Source organism: Marmota flaviventris, chromosome 6 (genome assembly GCF_047511675.1).
Source record: "Marmota flaviventris isolate mMarFla1 chromosome 6, mMarFla1.hap1, whole genome shotgun sequence".
Classification (NCBI taxonomy): domain Eukaryota; kingdom Metazoa; phylum Chordata; class Mammalia; order Rodentia; family Sciuridae; genus Marmota; species Marmota flaviventris.
Window position 1 is genome coordinate 151294223 of NC_092503.1, and position 14959 is coordinate 151309181.

The window sequence follows — 14959 nt, forward strand, 5'->3', positions numbered from 1 at the left end:
CAGAAGCACCTCTTTTCGCCCCTCTCTGACTCTGTGGGAGGAACAGCCTGTACTCCACCGAGCACTTCAATGGAGCGTTGCTGAGTCCAAGACTCCAGACGGATGTACTAGAAGCAGTTAATAATGGGTTGGGATATGAGACCAGAAGTAGTCTGCTCTTTAGGAGATGTGTAGGCATGTGGGTTTTACTTTAGGTACATGCTGCTGTCTATTTGCAGGATGGTCAGGAAATAGAAGTGGTGGTCAGCAAACATAGCTAAAAGAACTGTCTCCGTCCCTTCTGGGGCTCCTCGTCCTTTTGGGCTGTGTGTTCTGCTCTTCACTTTCCCTCTGTGTGCCGTGCTGTTCTGTGCTGGGTCTAGGTTTTACATTGTGTTTGCTCTTAATTTGGCCTGTGTTCCGTGGTAGACAGACTTTCTAGGAGGGGGAAAGCCAGCTCTGAGTTGTCGTACGTGCCACTTCCTAGGGTGTAAATGCTGCCACTGCAGCGGACCTCAAGCTGCCAGTGTGCTGTGCTGTGACTGAAGGTGGAGTTGGGGAGAGCCGCGGGTGGCCTCTGTGAGCCACCTGGAGCCTTCTTCAGGAGGGGACAGCTGGTGTCCTCGCTCTGTTTCCTCTGTGTGGAGAGGTTACCCTCTCCCTTTGTACCGCCCCTACGCTGGCCTGCCGCCTGCAACTGCTTTCCTCAGGGCCTTTGTTTTTTAATCTCTGTTTCGGTGGTGCTTTAGATAAGGCAGCCAGTCTCTGTGCTCCACCTAGGCTTGCGCCATCTGCTTCGTTCAGTGATTAAGAGGGACTCATCGCACTCTCTGATTTTAAAGTTGATGAAATGGGGAAATTTCATTGTGGATACTTGGATTAAAGATTTCCTGTACATAACTATGAAATAGTCCTTATCTCCCACCCCGGAGCTGCTCACAGATACTTGTTAATAATTTCATTTTTGTTATCTTCTTGTGGGATGCACTGTCATGTATTTGAATCACTTGTTTCCCTTTTCTTTTTTTTTCTTTCTTCCTTTTCTTTTTCTTTTTGACATTGTACGTGTTTTGAACAGCTCTTTCCCTTTTCATACTGTGAAATGTTTCAGGAGGGAAGTCGCTGTTTTTCTATTTCGTATGTCCAGGTTTTTCAATCAGCCATTTGTTGAAGGAACAGTGAAAACGAGGCACGTCAGTTTTCAGTCATATAATCACAAGAGGTCATGCCTGAAGAAGGCATTTGGAATGATCCAAGTTAAAGTGAGAGTTGAGCCCAGTGATGGTGTGAGTCCTGTAAGGAAAACGTGGGAGAACCTGGGACTAAGTCTTGGATCCCGTCCACGCATTGGAGCAAAGGAAGCAGGGCAGAGGGATAAAGAGGTTTCGTGTTGAAGTGCTTCATGTAATGTTTCATGTTTTGCTAAAGTTGGTGTCTTTCCAAATGTGAGAGCCCTAGTCAAAGTGGGTAGAAGTCCATGGTCCACGACACGTCGTAGCATACTCCTAACACCAGGACTGCTGTTGGGCAGCTGCAGTGTGCTATGGACATCCTGGATGAGAGCACTAGGGGGGAGTGGAAAAATAAGTCCTACTGCGAGGCAATTCAGGATGATGTGAGTGTAATGTTATAGCCAGGCGTTTGCACAGAGTATGTCCATGCTCTTAAAACCACCAGAAGTTACTGCTTTAAATCAATAGGTAGCAGTCCATTACCATGTCAGCAACTGGAGCCCACAAATAAAATAAGAAACAGCTCTTGCCTACTAACTAAAGAGAGAAAAGCTATCTCCGTGAAGTGACTAGAGAAAAGCAATTAACAAGATGCGGATCTGTGACCCCAAATTAAGGCAGCGCATAATAGAAGTAGGTTCTTTAAGAACAAATTGAACACTTGATAAAGAAGAAAGGGGCTTTTTAGTGAAGAGGAAAAGCACAGAATAAGAATTGTGTGTGTGGAGAAGAATGTGAGACACAGGGGAAATTCTTGTTATAAAAGGTAATACAGGGCTGGGGATATAGCTCGCTCAGTTGTTAGAGTGCTTGCCTTGCATGCACAAGTCCCTGGGGTCAATCCCCAGTACCACCAAAAAAAAAAAAGGTAGATATATTCCTAGGGGATAGCTGAATTCCAGAATTATTTATGAGTTCATTGCCCATATGCCGTATTGAAAATAGTTATATAAAATCAGTTTTTCAAAAGTATATAAGTAATGTTAGTATCTTTAATATTTTTTCAAGTTAATAAACAGAGTAAAGGATTACCTCTTCTCTGTATTCCTGACCTTTATTTGAGGGTAACTGCTAATATATTTCTTCAACATTCTTATGAAAATATTTCACTATATACATATTTTGTCAATATGGCTCATTTATATTCTGCAGTCTGCTTTGTTTTCACTAAATGTATCTTAGAGGTCTTTCTGTATTGTCATATTGATTTATCTTATTTTTTCACTCTATGTACCAGTACCAAAACATTTTTTTTAAAAATGCACCTCAGGGTGTCTCCCTGCCATTAAGTGTCGCACGACTCCGTGAGGAAGCCTCTCGTGTTCCCCTTCCCCCACCCTCTACCCGCCTTTGCACAGACCTTTATGTATCGTTGTCAGGGGAAAAATACAGAAGATCACTGTTTTCTATGGCTCTGGGTCTCCCTTGCTTTGCATGGGACTGTGTGCACCAGCTGTTCTTAACGTCCTTCATGGCAACTCATCAAAGTCTGTGATGGCCCCTTTATTGTCTGTGCTTGTCTTGTGCCACCCTGGGTACCTGAATGCTAGGCTGAGAGCAGCCAGGGGAACCTCTGCCTGGTAACTATCATTGATTGGCGTTCCCAGGCTGAACCGCACCCTTGCATCTGTTGAAGTGATCGCTAGAGGTGCCATCCGTCCTGACGTCCTGTGTCAGTCTGTCCATGTCTCAACTTTCCTTTTTCCCTTCTTTTCCACTGGATTTTAACAGACTTCTGACAGGGCTGGGATGTTACTCGGTGGTAAAGCACTTGCCTAGTATACGTGGCGAGACCCTGGGTTCAATTCTTAGCACTACAAACACCAAACAAAACAAATAAACAAAACCTTTGATGAATGATGAGTAGATCTGCGATGTGGAGGTCCTTACTTCTAGGTCCCACTCCAGCCTTCAGCTCCTTGGGCTTAGTGTCAGTAAAGCAATTATAGAACAGTTTGGAAGCAAAGGCCATGACCTTGGATCCCATGTATGTCACTCCTCCCTTGGTTTCCTAAAGTTTGGGGGTATTAGAGGGTCCGTCTCTCTTGGAGTCTGAGAGTCTTTGAATAGTGGGATCCCTCCTTCTGATGATATTTGTGTCAAGGGTTCATCATTCACCAGTACCATCCCCCAGAATGATCAGATGAAACTCTATATTTAAGGATGATATTTTGAAATGAAAACTTGTAATAACAACGATAGATTGAATTATTTCATTTTCTAGGTAAGACATCAATGGAGGCAATGTTTATTGGAACATTTCACATTTACCGTCTTCCCCAATGCTGAATTTGTGAAATTACTAACTTTAAAAACTAAACTCCTACTTAAAATTTTAATGCCTTCATTTTCTTTCTGCACCACCCTTTGGATTTCTTTGCCTCATGTATACAAATTTCTAGAAATCACAAGCCTTAGGAGGTTTAAACTAGAATCTCATCAGTTTGATGTTTACCAAAAGGTGTTGGTTCAGAGGAAAAAGGGCTGTGCTGTCCCTCAAAGTGGCCTCATTTTCCGCATGGTCTGTTTCCTGAAAGGTCGTACCATACAAAGAGAACGTGGAGTCCATGATTGAAAGAAAGGAGAAACTTAGCAAGTTTTGTAGACACTCAATGGATGGTTGTTCACTTCCCACCCATCTTCTCTCCTATGGAATAGGGTACCATTCCTAGCCAGTGTTATAGGATTGGCTACCATCTATTGTCTGTAAAAGTCCTTGCTTCCTGGAACCCGTGGGTCCTTTCCACATTGTCCCCTACGAGCACGTTGGTAGAACAGCAGAAGGCCCACTGACAGGAAACCTGACTTCCTGGCTAGGCCGCAGCAGATGAGGGAAGAAATACTCTAGGGTTACAAACACTGATTAGAGAGAAGACCCTTGATTTGTTAGTAAAGGCAGTGGTACCCTATTCCATCAGTACCTACCTTGAGAAACGTGGGCAACCTCGTGGCTGGTAAGTTTAGACCCATTATGAAGACTAACCATAGAAGTCGTCCCCTTTGGTTCTATTATACTTCTGTGGGTGTATAAAAGAGGGTAAGTGAAAGGCAGAAAGCCTCCAGCTTGGATCAGGGACAGGCAGAAGAAACAGGTGTTTCTTTCTTTATGTTTTAGAAGTTCACCTGGACCCCCACCGAACGTGGTGTCCTGTTGCAGACTGTCAGACAGTGTGCCCTGTTGCAGCAAGTGACCCAGGACAGCCAGTGCTGGTGGAATGCCCTTCCTGCCACCTGAAATTCTGCTCATGTTGCAAGGATGCGTGGCACGCCGGGGTCTCCTGCAGAGACAGCCATCCCATCGTCCTGCCATCCGAGCACGGGTAAGGAAGGGACTGTCTGAGATTACTCAGGGGTGTTCTCGGACACCCAATATGGGTTCCCTGGGAGAAGGGGTGATCATAATGGTATTCAGAGACTTGTTATTTTCTTATACAATATCCCTGAGCAGTGTGTCAGAGTTGGTAAATCGGTAACAGAATAATGACAAAAGCATTTCTAAAAGGGATTTTAGTTACTTGACCCAAAAGAATCTTCCAGATATGGTGAAACTAGAGCTTGTATGAATTTAGCTTTCTCTTGGGTAGAGAGGCTCCGTGCTCCAGGGTTCTCGGTAGAAGGTGTGACTTGTCCACAACCATCTGCTTGGGTCCCACATCTGCCTGCTCGTTGGGGTAGCTTGTTCTTTCTATGTGCAGAATGAGACAGATTATTTTCTTACCTGATGAAATCACCAGCTCCTGAGGTGTGCCAATCAGAGCAGAGAGAGCCCAGCAATACAGTAACAGTCCTGAATTCTTGGGAAATATAGGAAGAGAGCTTCTCCTAGCACTTTATTCTCTGAAAAGATGGAGCCGAGATTAAGATTTTGTTATGATGAGAAGCTGTGAAATCAGCACCTTTTCGTTTGGAAGGTTTTTTGTGGCAGCAGCAGGATCCTGAGTGAGAGACCTTTATGTTGGATCTTTGCTTTGCTTGAGGCTGTGGCTGCTCTGCATTGGCAAGAACAAAATGCCAGTGTTCTGGGCCGGTTGGCATTGTCACCCTGGGCCCTCCGAGTGTGCAGACCAGTCTTCAGGAAGGGTAATGCTGCCTGGAGGTGCAGCTGTGCTCAAATCTCAGACCAGACGAGGGGAAAATAGACCTACACACACAGCAGGCACCAGCTCCTTATCCAGATTCAGGGCCCTGGCCTCCCAGGCAACGTGAAGAACTGCAGGAGAGGATGACATGAGTTCTGACAGTGTCACTTGGCATCTGAGTGTCCTTACACAGACACTCTTCCTGAATCTCTTTCCCCACTAGCAAAACAGGTATAAAAATAGAGACCGTCCCCCACACCCCTATGTAAGGCTCTTGCCTGTACCAAATCTGGTCATAGAGTGGGCAGCACTCTGTGACCGAGATGCCCCTGGGCAGGGAGGTGGTCTTGAAAAACAAGAGCCAAAATGTAACCTGGAGCTCTGGCCCCTCCCTCCCACCAGTTGGTCCCACTTCTTGTTTTCTGTGCCCCTTTAGGCTGTGAGCCTGTACTGGCCTATTCATCTAATATTTTACAGAACCCCTCTCCTCCATTTATCGAATGAGCAGATCACTAGATGGACAACGCACGCCCCATTTGGACCCTGAGCCAGTTTCTCTCTGCTGTAGCTCACTCCTCCAATTTATTATTCAGTGCACTCAGGAAATGAAATATTAATTTGACAAAGCAATGAGTTAAATCAGCTGTGGAAAGTGTAATTATATAATTGACCGAAAGCCAAAGTAAATATTCTTTCTTATTTTGAGTTATCTGAACAACTAATAATCTGTTTCTCCTATTTTTATCCCCACCATTTTTTTTTTTTTTTTTTTGAAAGTGGATTTTAAGCACAGGTAACTGAGAGCTCCTTCCTGACCATCTGGAGAGCTGGGAAATCAGTCGATGACCATCAGCTGAATCCAACTTTCCCTCTATTTTGTTTCTAGGGCCCTCTTTGGGACAGATGCAGAAGCCCCCATTAAGCAGTGCCCAGTGTGCCGAGTTTATATCGAACGCAACGAAGGCTGTGCCCAGATGATGTGCAAGAACTGCAAACACACGTTTTGCTGGTACTGTCTGCAGAACCTGGACGTAAGTTTCCATCTGAAGAGGCTCGTGTGGTCTTCCCTGCACTGTACCTGCACCACAGCCTCTGTCCACAGCTGCTCCTTTAAAAAGGTTGAATGTGGAGCCTATGTTGTCCTGAAAAAGGTCTTTATTTTTCTTAATGAGACTTCCTGAGCCTGCCACATTGTTTTTCTTCTTCTTCCTTTTTTTGTTTTGTTTTGTTTTGTTTGGCTGTGCTGGGGATCAAACCCAGGCCCTTGTGTATGCCAGGCAGGCACTCCACCTTTGAGCTCTACCAGCCACTCCCCTCCTACCTGAGACTACTGTAAACCCTTTCTTTAGCTTCCGTAGCTTTTTAAAAAAAAGCTTCTGTTTTAGCGGCATTTCTTTCTTGCTTTCTGACCATTTTCCCACTCTAGTTTGTGGGGGCCTATTAGTGTATCAGTTTTGTATTGCTGTTGTAACAAATCACCATAAATTTTGTGGCTCAGGACAACACAAGTGCATTATTTTGTATTTCTGTACATAAGAAGTCCAACTCAGATCTTACTGGGTTATAATCAAGGTTGCAGAGGAGAATCGTTTCCTTTCCCTTTCTACCTTCTAGAGGATGCCTACATTGCAAGGCGATGATCCCCTTTCTCCATCTTCAAAGCCAGTAACAGCACATCTCTCTGCTCCTCATTCCATAGTTGCTGTGCCCTCTGACCACAGCTGGACGATTCTCTGCCTTTGAAGACCTGTGTGATTAGATTGGGCTCATTTGTATTATTCTGGATCCTCTCCTCCACCTCAAGGTCCTTGATTCAATCATACTTGCCGAGGCCTGTTAGCCATTTACGATAACATATTCACAGATTCTGTGGCTCAGGCTATGGGTGTCTTTGGGGACACTTGTTCTGTCTTCTATAATTAGATTATTTTCCTCTGTCTGAATTCAAGGAAAACAAGAGTCCAGATCAATGGCACCTCTTAACTGGCTCTTGTTCAGCGGCGCGGCAGCAGTATTGGTGGTGTTTTGTCCGTGTTCCTTTCTGGCTCTGGGGACTTGCCTCGTCACGGTTTCCTCTTGCCATTCATGTGGCCTGTCTTCTCGGCTCCAGCTGCAGTGCCTTCAGCCTTGTGCCAAGGTGCCTGGTCACCTCAGAGTTGACAGTCTTACTCTGATTCTAGTCTTTTAGAGTTGGGGCAGCACAGAATGTCTGTAGATTTTCCCTCCGTGGGCAGTTTGGACCTATAATATGAGACCAAATCAATTCAAGCCTCCGTCATGGCTGGGTGGCCATTCTTTTCTCAGCTCTCGGTTTTGTTGCTTGGTTTGCTTTAATTCAACAGGCAATTTCTCTCTGTGAGTGAGAGTGCAGGTAAGAGGGCCGCAGTGTGTGGGTGTTTAGCCACAGTGTGGCTGGGTTCAGTCCCCAAGGCGGCTGGGCCCAGGAGACTCTCTTCAGGAGTCAAGACTCTCAGGAACTAAATGTGTGCTCCGGATCTCTGTCCCGAGGCCGAGAGACGCTGTGGGATGTGTGGAGAACACTGTGTTCTGTCACGATGCCGCTGGTCCTCGAGATGAAATGGGACAGATGTTAAATGGCTGAGCACACAGATTTTAAGTGTTGAATCGTCTTTTTTGCCACGGTGTTCTGAGATCCATTTGCTCTGTTTTGGCCCAAGGCATTGGCTTGTCGGTAACTGTTTTCTCCAGGCAACTCCCCTGGGTCACATGACGGTGTTGATGTCTGTGTGTGTGAACCTTGAGAGGCTGGGGCCGGGAGAAGGGGCACTGAGTCTGTCTGCCCCAGAGATTTTGAGTGAACTGGGGCAGGCACTGAGTTTTTTCCTGCCTTGACCTTCATCCCTGCAGTTTCAGAGGCTGAAATGTTATTTTTTTCGAGGGTGAGAGGGTGTTGCTCCAGGGATTGAACTCAGGGGCATTGACCACTGAGCCACCTTCCCAGCCCTACTTTGTATTTTATTTGGAGACAGAGTCTCACTGAGCTGCTTAGTGCCTCGCTGCTGCTGAGGCTGGCTTTGAACTCACGCTCCTCCTGCCTCAGCCTTTCCAGCTGCTGAGATTGCAGGCGTCTGGCACTGCGCCTGGCTGAAATGATAACAGTGTGCTTGGGAATCCTGTTTCCATGGGTGGCCTCAGAGACTCCCCCCTTTGGTTATCTCTCCTCTATGCTGGGGCTTGAACTTCCTCTCTCTACTCCTTCCATGTCCACCTGTGCCACCCTGCGCCATGTCAAACCAGACTTTCCTCTAGCCTGCCCTCTGCTTCTCTCCAGCCTGGTCGCCCCTTGCTGCTGGCCTGTACTCACCCCAGGCAGGGCAGTGTGCAGGGCAGTGTGCAGGGCAGTGTGCTCACATTGCCGTGCCCACACACTGATTGGGTTCTTTCCAGGGTTTTGAGTGACTTCTTCTTGGTAGAGCCCAGTGGAGACTTCAGATTGCACGTTCAATACCTAGGCCGCCTCCGCTGCAGCTACCATCCCCACTGGCTCCCTCCTCCTCTTCTGGCCGAGTTCTGGTCCCCTTCCAGGCTCTTCCTTGATCCATTGTTAAGGGTGTGATCGGCAGCATCTTGCTCTCAGTGGTGCTCTCCCTGGGCACACTCATTCACATCCGTGATTCCTTTCACCCCATGGACTCAGATGCCCAGGTCCCCCCGCCCAAGCCAGATCTCTGGACTGAGCTGCCCTTTGGACAGTACTACCCGGATGTCTCCCCTGTCTGCAAGTTCAGCATCGTGTGCAAACCATGATTATCGTCCTTCCCCCGAAGCATCTCTGCATTATCAGATTTCATGTCTTCTTCAACCCCTTGTCTGTGGCTGTGTCTCCTGCTGCCCCCTCTAGTTGAAACCTCTTCTCCGTCTGGCATTCTCCAGGGCATTTCCCTCTCCTGGTTTGGGGCAGCGTCCTTTGAGCTGCCTCAATCCTGGCCCTTCCATTCCATCTCTGCCTCTGCTAATGCTCTCGATGACCTTCCTAAGGTCATTGACCAAGTCATCCCACTTTTTTTGTAGAGCCAATCGAGAGTCTCATTGACCACGATCTCTTTCACTGGGTGCTTTATAAAACTACCTTGATGAGTGAAAGATGGCAGGCTGGGAGTTCCTAGAGGAGGGTCTTCATGTCACCCGGTGACTGGTGTGGTTGATGTCCTCCTCTCTCTCAATTTGAACTGCATGTTCCTGAAACCTCTCCCTTTGTTTTCCAGAATGACATTTTCCTCAGACACTATGACAAAGGACCATGCAGGAATAAGCTGGGCCACTCGAGAGCCTCAGTGATGTGGAACCGCACACAGGTAGTCTGACCTTGAAAGGATGTGACAGAAACCAGGCTGGTGAAGGCTTAGGGGGCCGGCCTCTTTGTCCCCTACGCTATTCCTTCCTTACCCATGCTGGCCTGGGAGGGGCTGGGGGGTTCTGGGGCAGGGAGAGGCCAAGGTGGGGGCAGCTGCCTGAGGATAATTCATGAGCCAGACAGGCTCCATGAGGACACGTGAAGGGGCCGAGGCACCAGAGAGCCCCACAGTCCCAGAGCCCTACAGAACACGGGTGGATGTTCTGGAACACGGGAGAGGTCCTTCCTAAGACCCTGTGGGCACATTAGCTATCAAAGGCCGCGCTCTAAAGTCGTGCTCGCCCTGCTAGGACTTAGGTCCTTCTGTGCAGGCCACCGTGTGTTCAGTGGAGGTTCCAAGGAAGCCATGGTTCATTTTCATAGTTTTTATATTTATCAAAGCCTTTGCTCCTTTTGGTGGAGTTGATGCTAGTATCCTGCTGATCATTATCAACTCCACTCTGAGACCATTGGGGAAACTCAGGTAGAGAACAAGCTGATGCCTATAGTTCACAGATCTGTTGAGCTTGCAGTGAACTCTGGTTAGTACTCAAGGGTTTGTCCTCCCCCTGGACTTGGTCCATTTTATCTTTTTAGTTTATGTCCAGCTCAGACCATTGCTGAACACTGGCTGAAGTTCCCATAAATGTAACTATCTCTTGTGCCTGAGATGATGTCTTAGTCTTAAGCTACTATAACAAATGTTCATAGGCTGGGTGACTTAAACAACAAAAATTTACTTCTCACAGTTTTGGAGTCTGGGAAGTCTAAGCTCTGGGTGCCAACATGGTCAGATTCTGGTGAGGGTTCTCTTCCTGACTCACAGATGGCCACATTCTTGCCATGTCCTCACATGACACACACAGAGAGGGAGATAAGAAGAAGCAAGTTCTGTGGTCTCTCTTCTTATAAGGACACTGATCCCATCATGAGAGTTCCACCTAATTGACACCCAGAAGCCCCATCACCAAGTATTATCACCCTGGGGATTAGAGTATCAATGTGCAAATTTGGAGTTGGGGGGACACGAGCTTTCAGTCCATAGGAAATGGTGCAGTTGGAATAACTACACACGTAAGAAAACTTAAGTGCTGACGTCAGCTTTCTTTTAAACTCCCAGGTGGTGGGAATTCTGGTGGGATTGGGCATCATCGCCCTGGTGACGTCACCACTGCTACTTCTGGCCTCCCCATGCATAATCTGCTGTGTCTGCAAGTCCTGTCGGGGCAAGAAGAAAAAGCACGACCCGTCTACAACCTAAGAAGATCTCTGCGTGCACGTGCCACAATCGTCTGGGTTACCTGAGACAGCACAGCGCTAAAGCCCCACTTAGTGATCTTGCCTCCTTCCCCTCGCCAAACTTTGGAAGTGCCTCTGCGTCCAGACTTTGAACTTGCCTTCCAGCCTCGGCATCAGAAGAGGCTGAGTCCTGGGTGCAAGTGTTCCAGTGTAACCAGAGCTGCCGCCGCCGCCCCAGGCTGTGCCCGCGGAGCATGTGGGGAGCTTTGGGGTTGCTCGGGAGGAACTAACAAACCATTTTATCATCTGGACGATCCCACTGGACTGTTCATCTTCCAGCCAAATCCAAGGAGGCTGAGCGAACGTTTAATATAATAAACGTGTTGTCGCGGTTGGCAACATTCATGCTAACTGAGAAGAAGAGTCTGCTCTGTTTGATTTGAGCACCATGAGAAATGGGGAAACCCGTTGTAGGAGGGGAAGGCTCAGACTGCGTGTGAGAGATTCTCCTAAGAGCTACAAAGCAGGCTGCTTATCTGAGCAGCTGATAGTTGTGCCTCTGCCCGTTACTGGGTGTGCTGTTCCCAATGTTCCCACAGTGACTTGGCAGAAACACAATGGGTTTCTCTTCGTGTGATCTCAGCTTCAAGCAGTGGAGACTGCTGTGCAGAGGGAGTTGGCCCTTCCCAGTGAAAGGGTTGCAGCCCGAAAAACAACACGGTCTAATTTAGTGTCTCTCCTTTGGCAAATGTTACTTTTCTAAGGTGACCAGCTTGTCTCTCACAGCCAGTAGCTGTGGTCTGAGGGATTGGTTCATATGAAATAGGGGTAGAGTGGTAGAGGCTCAGAACATTCATCACAGATGACAAGGACCTTCCCTGGGCTCTGTGTTCACACACCCAACAGATCTGGGCTTGGGTCTGAAAGTACACGACAGAGTCCATATGTCCCCCTAGAAGCCCTGTGGCTTGCAGGCTATCTGGAATTTCTATCCACTGGGCACACATTATATGCTAAATAGTAGAAACAAATATTTCCCTAAAAGCCATTCTCTCGTCCTAGAACTAAAATGGCTCATTATCCATCAACCTAAAGAATTTTTGCACAGTATATAGATGTACATGTGGGTTGCAAGTTCATGACTTACCCAAGGGGATAGACCCAGAAAGACGACTCTTTTTTAACACAGTACTCAGTTCAAATCATACCATGTCTATAAAAACATGCATTGATAACCAAGAGATTTACCTATTTTCCAACGATTCAGAGCAGCTCTCTTCTCTGAATAATTTAGTATTTCTCTATCTGCAGCTGTGAAGACATCTGAATACTTTCTGTATGTATAAGGCACCGATAAGACAACAACAAGATATGTAAGAAACAAAATGGGAACGCTATTATATATCTGAAAGAGATTTATATCACCTCATTGTGACTTACTTTTCCCATTACACCATTAGTCAGACTTGCATAAATGGGCCTTGAAAGACAAAAACATTCTCTCCAGTGACAGGATTATATTATTGCCATCAGCAGCGCAGCCTGGTGGTTCACAAGAGCTGTGCTAAATGTTAACTGAGACCTCTCCCCAAAGCCAGGGACGCCACACTGGGAAAAATCAGGGCCCGTCAGATTTTCTGAGGTAACTAGATTATTAAATTGCTGCTATCCTGGACCCCTAATTAAAGTTGATGCTTTTTCTATGTGATGGAATGTATCCTAAGTGGGGATGTGTATATTTAAGGAATTTTAAGTCACACATACATATTGATATCTGATATACATAGAGCACATTCATGGGTCATGTCCTTTTTTATTAGTGTATACTAATTATACAGAATAGTGGGTTCCGTTGTATCATGTTTGCATATGCATTTACATGGGGTTTGATCATTTGTCTTGTACTTTTTCATTTATAGTTTGAACTCTGGGAAAACTTTTGAATGGCAGCCACCCCAAATAATTTTTAATCATTAATCAGAAATTTCTCAATAGTGACTTTGAATCTTTTAATACTTCAGGAAAAAAAAAAAAAAAAACTCCATCAGTGTATCTCATGTTGTTATAAATATAAATGTACATATATTTGAATAGTTATTTGCTTTGTTTTACACATAGACTACTTCCTCATTATAGGTAAAGGGCATTTGTAACTGCTCAGGGGATCATAGGAACCCAACTGAAACTGGATTTTTGTACCAAGTTGTACCAAGTTTGTACCAGTTGTGGCAATGCACACCTCTGTTAGTAACCTCTCTGAGCTTGGTTCACAGAGATTCTCCAAACAGGGGCAGATTTCAAGTAACCCGAGTGCTGTGTTCTTATGAATTTGTAGTAAAGGTAGAAGAAAATGTCTATGCTATTTCCTTGGCAAAATTAAAGGGATTTATCTTCTCACAGACATTTTATAACATAATTAGCTACTTTTTTTTTTCCTCTGCCAGGGCTAGGGAAGGGGGGGTGGGGTGGGGGGGTGTTTGTTAAACTGATTTTAAATAAATGGATTTAATATTTTTTAATGTTGTAAAGTGCCTGAAAAAAAATGGTGACTGAAAATGCCTGTGAGTCGTCAGAATCCACAGGAACAGGTGGGTAGTTTGAACCCACACGTGTCTCTGGTACGACCAAGGGCACAGAGCAAGCCAAGCCAGAGACCTCGTTTACACAGGAGAGAGCTGATGGCCTTGGTATGGGAAGCTGATGCTTTCCTGTCTGGTAATCGGCCAGGACAGAGTATATACAGCTTGTCCCCTGCTTCTTTCAGCTCTGTCTTACTTACCCTGGTGATTCTGTTTTAGGAAAAACGCCTGCATCTACATAAGATGTTTGGATGTTGTGACAAAGATCTCCTTGTGTTTGGAGTAGTGCGGTCCATTTGAAATAGAATTCAAAAATCCTCCACCAAATTGCAATCTGGTGTAATAAGCCACCATCCAGAAATGCCACCAGCTATTACGACACACCATCTAGCTGTTGTTGCCCCTTCTAGGAATTTTTTTTCATGTTATTGGGTAGGGAGGAGGAGGAAAGCTGACTGAAAGCCAGTGTTAGAATCTTAGGCATCCTATTTGTTCATGCCCCGGGTATTTGCTTTGGACTTGAAATCTGTACTTTGAAAGCAGCCTTTGAAAAACAAATAATTCGCAGTGTGAGTTTTCTTGGAGCCTGCATCACACAAATCTTATCTATCCAGGTTTGAAAATCTACGTGTGTTTATTTCAATGTAAATCACTGGGAACCCTAAGTTTTCTCTGAAAATTATTCAGAATCTAAATATGTATTTCCTTATCCTTCCCTACTCAGTGCACCTGTAGGATCTCTCTTTCTGTTCATGAATAGATGCCTTTATGTGCGTAGAATAAGTCTGTGTGCAGCTTTAAGGACAATTTCAGAAATGCCTTAGGTGACTGACATTTGATAAAGCCGCCAGAATTGATACCTCTAGGCTATTATATCTCCTGTCGATTCAAGACCCAGAAAGTTTGTTATGTGCTTTAAAAATTGTATTATATTTTTCCAGTTCTTTGGGAGGAAAATAACTGTTTTAGTTTCTCTGACCCCAATAAATGTGAGCAGGAAATCAAGTGTGTTAACCTGTGTTGTGCTGGATGATTCTAGACGTTCAGTTTTATCCTCTGAGAACCAACCAAATCACTGTCAAACCTAGGATCAGAATTTGCAAGAAGTACCAGAATGTGCAACCCCATCCACGGAAATGAGTCTCGCCACTTTGCTGCTTAAAAGAAAGGGAGGCGAGTGTAATGGCTTCACTTGTTGCAGACAAGTCCCACACTTCCAGTGCACAGGAAGGGGTCCCACACTTCCAGTGCACAGGAATTGATCATTATTTAGAAAGAGAACTAAGAGTGTTATGTCTTTAATCATTCTGATTCAAAATAAAATGCTGCCTGGTGTCAAAGTCACTGGTCTTACGAATAAATCAGGGTGGGACTGAGGTCAAGGTGAGTTCCATCCTTCCAAAAGCCTGTCAGAAGCCTGTGTTTCCTTGTTAAGAGTTTTAAAGGAAGGACTTACATGGGTGTGGGAGGGCCACTTCCCTGGGATCAGTATTCAAG

At 45.7% G+C, this 14959-nt stretch overlaps 1 protein-coding gene across 2 annotated transcripts in view; it reads left to right on the forward strand.

Moving 5' to 3' along the window:
* Rnf144b (ring finger protein 144B) overlaps positions 1-14467 on the forward strand; it is an 83502-nt gene extending 69035 nt beyond the window's left edge. For both annotated transcript variants that reach the window (XM_071613719.1, XM_071613718.1), the window contains 4 exons: positions 4327-4531; positions 6177-6321; positions 9517-9606; positions 10765-14467. In XM_071613719.1, the coding sequence (XP_071469820.1) occupies positions 4327-4531; positions 6177-6321; positions 9517-9606; positions 10765-10905 (581 nt within the window). In that variant the 3' untranslated portion in view covers positions 10906-14467. The remainder of the gene's footprint in view (positions 1-4326; positions 4532-6176; positions 6322-9516; positions 9607-10764) is intronic.
* The last annotated feature ends 492 nt before the right edge of the window (positions 14468-14959 follow it).